Consider the following 6,265-nt stretch of genomic DNA (forward strand, 5'->3'; position numbering starts at 1 on the left):
ATAAATATATAAAATATAAAAATATAAATAAACTTTTCCATACAATTTGGACACACATTGGTCATTATAAAAAAAAAATTAAAAAAAAAAGTGACTGATAAACTACAGAAGTTACTGAAACTTCAATCTAAAGAAGAGGTTCAAGCAGTGCTCTAGGAAGCATTGTTATTATGGTTTATGGTTTATTTCCCATTTAAAGAGGTCATTGCAGCACACAGGACCCTCAGAAGAAGAGAACAAGAAGGCAACTCAAAAGAGTCCTGAAATTTCTTGCTCAGCGCAAACACACACACACAGGTACGCTGAGGTTGCACTTTAGCTGCCTGATGTTCTTCAGAACAACTTGAATGATAGCCAACATGGAAATGTTGTGTCTTAACAGAGATAAGCAACTGTAAGTTTAATGATAAAGAATAAGTAAGGAGAGGCACAGAGAGAGTAGCACATAAGCAATCAACCCTTTCAGGAGATAAACACGTGAAAATTAGCATAATTACCTTGGCTATTATACTGATAGTAGTCAGGATCATCGGATTCCTCCTTCACTGTTACTGTTCCTGGTTCCAAAGAAATTCCTGCAGAAGCAACAAGGGAATGAAATATGGAAACTAAATAAAACTTAAAAAAACCCCTACCAAGCAATAAATCCACTAAGGTAGCTGATCTCTATTTTAAAAAAGGGAAAAAAAATTCAGGTGCTGAGATGCTGTAATTGTTGAGCTGAAACGCTAACAAAGCGCTGCTGGCTCCTTATGTTTCAATTTGGTCGCGATCAGAAGGGATTCAGGATGAAAAGCTTCCCTTGCAAATGCCATCTCAGATCTGAAGACTGTAAAAATATTTGGCAGAAGTTCAATACTTGATAAAAACTCCAACTGAAAAGTGGACAATTTGAAGGAAAGAAAAGCTTTTCCTTCTCACAAGGGATGACTTTCTTCTGATTTTTCTTGGAGCTTCCTATCTCTACTTAAATTAAGCCTTCAGAACAGAAACTAGTGTGGTTATTTTTTTATTTTTTTTTTGCAAATAAAGGCATAATTTCAAACATACCAGAATCCTCGTTTGGTTCTGTTTTCACTTGAATATGACAACTACAAAAATAAACAAATCAAACACATTAGCATTATATTAAAAAAACCCGCAAGTATCACATTTCTGGAAAGTTTCTTAAGCTTTACAGGTTGTATTTTTTCCCAGCTAGGAATACAAAAGTAAAAAAACAAACACTGTATCTTGGCTCATGTGAGTTATCTCAAAGAAATTGCCAGCAATCTCCTATCCCCATATTTAAGGGACATAGCCAATATTTAAAGTGTGTTCACCATTTAATAAAAGTCAAATTCAGAAGCACAGAAAACTGATCCTCGTTTTCATATTAACCAAATCTGTATTTCTTCCAGATACAATATCTTCATTTACTAACAAGAAAAAATATTTTTGTCCTTTTTAATTGAGGAGGGGGAAGGAAGCAACATTACATCTGTTCCCCATCGCTGCCGTATCATAAAACATGATAAGCTTATCCCTGACTGACAGACTGTGAATTAAGAACACTCATTGGGCTAATTAAACTGAGGGGAAACTTTGCCATCTGTTTAATTTGTTGCAGTTGCCCCACAAATAATGATCAAGAGAAAGAGAAAATTCAGTTTCATGCTTTTCATAATCCCAGGCAAGCAAAAGTTATCCAAGGGTCAGCTGGACAGGAAAAGCACTTTAAGAGAAAAAGATAAACTATATGAAAATACATAGTTCATACAAAAAATACTGTATTATTTTAAATTCACCTTCCACCTGGAGATATAATTGAACTTGAAGGATCTGTCGTATGAGCTCCTGAAAGTTAAAAGACAATCTTTGAATTTCTGTACTCCGTTTACATTTATTACAAATTGAAAATATAACATTGATTTTACGAAGCAAAAACCTGTTCACATCTTACAAGCATGTGTGCGTATGTTCTGTATTCAGATACAAGGGGATGCTCTTGTTAAGCTGCTTTATGTATCTACAAAGCAACATCAATACAGAATTGCTAAATATGTGCGTTTCACCATGCTTTGCACTTCCCGCTTTCATGCTGCTAAGTAAAAATCTTGGGAAACAAAAGGTAAAACAACTCTTTCACCTAAACTCTGCTAAAAAGAAAACAGGTAAGTTTTATCAAGATTCTGCTTAGTCCTGAATTACAGCTAGATGCAAACAGATTATCTTTTTACAATGCCATTCATCACACTGAAAACCTGCCTTGCATTTTTAATAGAAATATATTTCTCATTTGACTAATTTCTGACACATTTCTCATTTGACTAATCCGGCATCAACTTCTGGCTGTTTCACCCACGAAAGTGAAGCTTTTCCCTTTTGACTACATTCCTATAGAGATTGCTTCATCCTCTTCATAAAACAAAGCCTCACATGTATGAATTTTTCAAGTAAAGCAACAGGATCCCATGAAAGGAACAGGAGAATGGATTCCTTCTAAGCTAGAAGTGAATTTTTGCAGAATTTTAAAAAACTCTAGAGCGCAGTTTTAATATATAGAGGCTTTCAGAGGAACTACAACATCTAGACACTGCAGAAGACTAGATCAATTTTTAAAATGAGATATAACCGTCCAAATCAGCTAGGTATTGTATCACAGAGCAATGCATAGTCTTGGCATCTTCTAAAAATGCAAAGCAGTCCACCAATTCATGTCACCTTTCCCCAGGATGCTATCCAATTCACACTAAATTTAAACTCAGTAACAGGTTGAAGAACGCAAAAAATCAAACTTTATCTCTTAATTAGCCGGCCTGGGCAGAAAGTACAGAGGAAAAGGTTATAGTTCCATAAGTAAAGGCAACTTTATCCACATGACCAAACCCTGCATCTACATTGCTATCTAAACTAAAATCCTGATCTCTTTCTATTTAGTCTGAGTAAGCAGTAACTTACCAAGGTGTTTCTTTGGCTCTAGGAAAGGCCTGTGTGGAAATACAGAAAGAAAAACCCACAGCTTTAGCAAACACATCATTACTTACTTGGTAGCGTAACATTAAGCAGCGAGCACTCCTGTTTCAGAGAAACAGGCTGCAATGTATTCAATTAAAAAGTAAAATTTATTAGACTTAATTTAAATACAAAACCGAAGCAGACAGACCAGCACAAGAGAGAGCAAATAACCTTTTGATGATAAAGGAGATCCCCGACTTGTTTTCTAAAATCCATTTCAAGGTTGAAACGTCATAATTTGCCGGATGTTTAAACTCAAGTCCCTTGGGCAGGCCCTGCACTACCACAGCAGACTGGTCCCTCTGAATCTTCTCATACGGCACAGGTACCACTGTTGACTTTCCTAAAGCTTTACCTAGGAGAAAAAAATAAAATATATGTGCATGTTTTAGAATCAGCCACTAAAAGTTAAGTTTAACACCTTAACAACAGTATAGTTGAAAGGCAAAGTCATGCAGTAAGTTCCTCCCAAACAGAAGAGAAACTCAAAAATCCAGAACAGCTACTTGGAAGACTTTAAAGCACCCACCATAGCAAAAGCAGAAAAAATCCTCCACAGACTTTCTGAGAGCTTCCAGTTCCACGATATCCACCGTCAGTCTGCTTACAGGTGATCTAGTCTTATTTTTCTGCAGTTCTCTAGCACTCTCCTCTTCTGTAACACCTGGCAGTTATTTATAGAAATAAAAGAGTAATAAAGTAGTAACTTATTAAAACTCCCAGTACCTAGTGCCACCAGTTCAGACTACTCACACTCAGAAAGGATTCCTGCCAGAAAATCATAAGGATCTCTTTGCCTTCAAAGCAAACATACTTATCCATGTACATAAACAATGAGTGAATTTAAATTTACACCAAAACTACTATATCCTCCTCATAACCTTGGTAAACATCATCCTCTGAGGTGTATGATGCATTAAGCCCACATTTTTTTGGCATGAAGAGGCAGAAAACACTACTAATTTCAGGAGAGGATAATACAGGAGAAAAAAACCCCAAAATGTAAAACTGCCAGGAAAAGGAGGACCAAGACAGTCACCAGGGAAAAAGCAAAATACCTGTGCGGAGAGCCCCGTGGCTCCCCAGTGCTGCGCACCATGTCTGAGGCAGCAGGTACGCTACATCCTGGTTTATTTATGCCCTATGTGCTTCGCTGAATTTTTTATAGGAGAGACTTTTGCCACAGCAGCTCCTATATCTTTCAAAAGACATCTTAAGCACAAAGTTGCAAACGAGCTATCACACAGAACAGAGACAGTTTCAGCCCTGCCTCTTGTTCTAGTCTCTGAGCAGAAGCCATTGCTAAAGAAGCGAGTGAAAAATAACGCTTTCAAATATTAAAAAGCAAATGGCAGTCGTGATCTCAGGAGGCAGCCTTCCTTCACCGTTCAGTTCTTGAGAAGACTTACTGAGAATCCCCCAGCAAAAATAGGGGGAAACAGAGATGTTCTGCGTGTGAAAGGAAAAGCAAGGCAGAGCTGTGTTTCTACGTGCAAGAGAGTGATCGGTGCCGAAGCTGCACCACGACTCCACCAGGAGTGTGAAACCCCGCGATTTGCCTCCCCTGTACGGCCGGCGTCGGAATTCTACACTAACGTGGGGAAACAAAGATCAGCTTGAGCAACTGATTACAAACGGGTTGTGAAAGGAGCTGAAGCAGCGATGCTCTTAGGAAAGACATACTTCTCATCTTAAAAACTCTTAGCTTCGCTTAAAAGAGAATCTCTTCGTTTCTCAACATATCACACTTCTGCTTTGTGCCCTGGGAACCCACCTCCACGCGACTTTGAGTTCTCCAGCTTTTCAAGCCTGAAACTTTTGCTTTCTCTGCAATATGACAGGGCCTACCATAACACAAAAAATAACGCAAAAGTAGATTATTATATACCTATATCAGAGGTGCTTAATTAGCGACAGCTTATAAGGTCTGCCTGCAGATTTGGGGATAAGAGACCTCAGTTTCCATTTATAGCTACATCCAATGTTGCTTTTTCTCTGAGTTTTTCTCCACAGAAGAGGCTGATTCACTAAAAACGCCTTTACTGCCAAAAGCTTCTCAAAAGTGTACCCACTCTTTCTAAAAATAATAAGCAAAACACAAATAAGATTACACTGCTCACTTCCCATTAAAAGGTAAAGCAGACAAAAAGATATGGAAATTTTCCTACTAAACTAGAAGAGAAACTCTTATTGTTTTCTATTATGTGACTTTTATCCCTTTTCTTAAGCTCGCATTATACATCTGCCTCCCTAATCTCTCCCACATCTGTTGGCCAATTTCAAGCAAGTCTGAAAAACAAGATCAAGCCTCAAAACACAGCAAGATTTATACGGGCTCAGCACGAGCGATCAAAGCGAGCAGCCATCGCGCTCCTCCTGGCAGCACCGACAGACACATCTCCCCACCGGCTGGAGGTTCCACAAGCCCCAGGCTCTGTCAGAGCCCTTGCACCATCATTAAAGCAGCTGGGACAGGATGTCTGGGACAGATGCAATAAGGCCTGGTGGGGAAGAGGGCTGGAGGGCTGTATTGACAGGGTAAAGTGCTCAGGAAGGGTGAGGAGTGGTGATACGGTGAAAGAATTGCATTCTACATAGCTGGAAATATACTGCAGGGTTAGCCCAGGTATTCTGCAAAAGGTATCCTGAATTCAGCAGGATTCCAATCACCCAACTCCTAACAATGGTACTTTTTCACTGAGAGGCCATGGACGGTTGAGTATCTCCTATCTTCTTGTATTATCCAGGTGTTTTGGTTATTCCCTCCTACCTGTCCTGACCAGCAGCACATTGGATTCGACAGTCCAGCCTGTCACTTGGCTAGAAAAGTAATCTCTGGAGCTGTCACCGTCCTTATAAAACAGGTAGATTATAAAACGAACAGGCTGCTTTAAAGTCAAAAAAAAAAAAAACTCTTAGAAAAATTTTTATGACTGAAAAACAGATTAATTCACCCCTAATACCATCAGAAAGGGCTTGAAAAGGAGACCATCAAAAACGCAGTGCTGGCCATCACCTCCTTCAGGTAAAGCCCTTTTACCACTCTGGAAAGTTGGGGAAACAAGAAGGGAAGAACAGTAGGAGAAAGGAAAGGGACGAGCATGGCAGGCCATAAGGTAAAGCTAAAAGATAAGAGAATTACTTCCACATCTTTCACAAAGATCCAGGCTACTAATGCAGAGTTCAGCACATGAACATATTAATATATTATGTCTACAGCACGAGACTGCTCAAAAAACTGCCTTATTTGCATTTCAGAAGGTTTGGC

At 38.9% G+C, this 6,265-nt stretch overlaps 1 protein-coding gene across 1 annotated transcript; it reads right to left on the minus strand.

The window, feature by feature from the left end:
* Positions 1-462: 462 nt before the first annotated feature.
* On the minus strand, positions 463-5,885 carry LOC104269627 (general transcription factor II-I-like; the record flags this gene model as incomplete). Its single annotated transcript, XM_009870196.1, has 8 exons — positions 463-575; positions 1,051-1,091; positions 1,788-1,836; positions 2,067-2,072; positions 2,941-2,969; positions 3,169-3,352; positions 3,527-3,661; positions 5,768-5,885. Coding segments are annotated over 8 exons (675 nt in total), but the record flags the coding sequence as incomplete, so codon positions are not given.
* Positions 5,886-6,265: the final 380 nt, after the last annotated feature.

Source organism: Apaloderma vittatum, unplaced genomic scaffold, assembly GCF_000703405.1.
Source record: "Apaloderma vittatum isolate BGI_N311 unplaced genomic scaffold, ASM70340v1 scaffold38515, whole genome shotgun sequence".
In the NCBI taxonomy this organism is placed as follows: Eukaryota; Metazoa; Chordata; class Aves; order Trogoniformes; family Trogonidae; genus Apaloderma; species Apaloderma vittatum.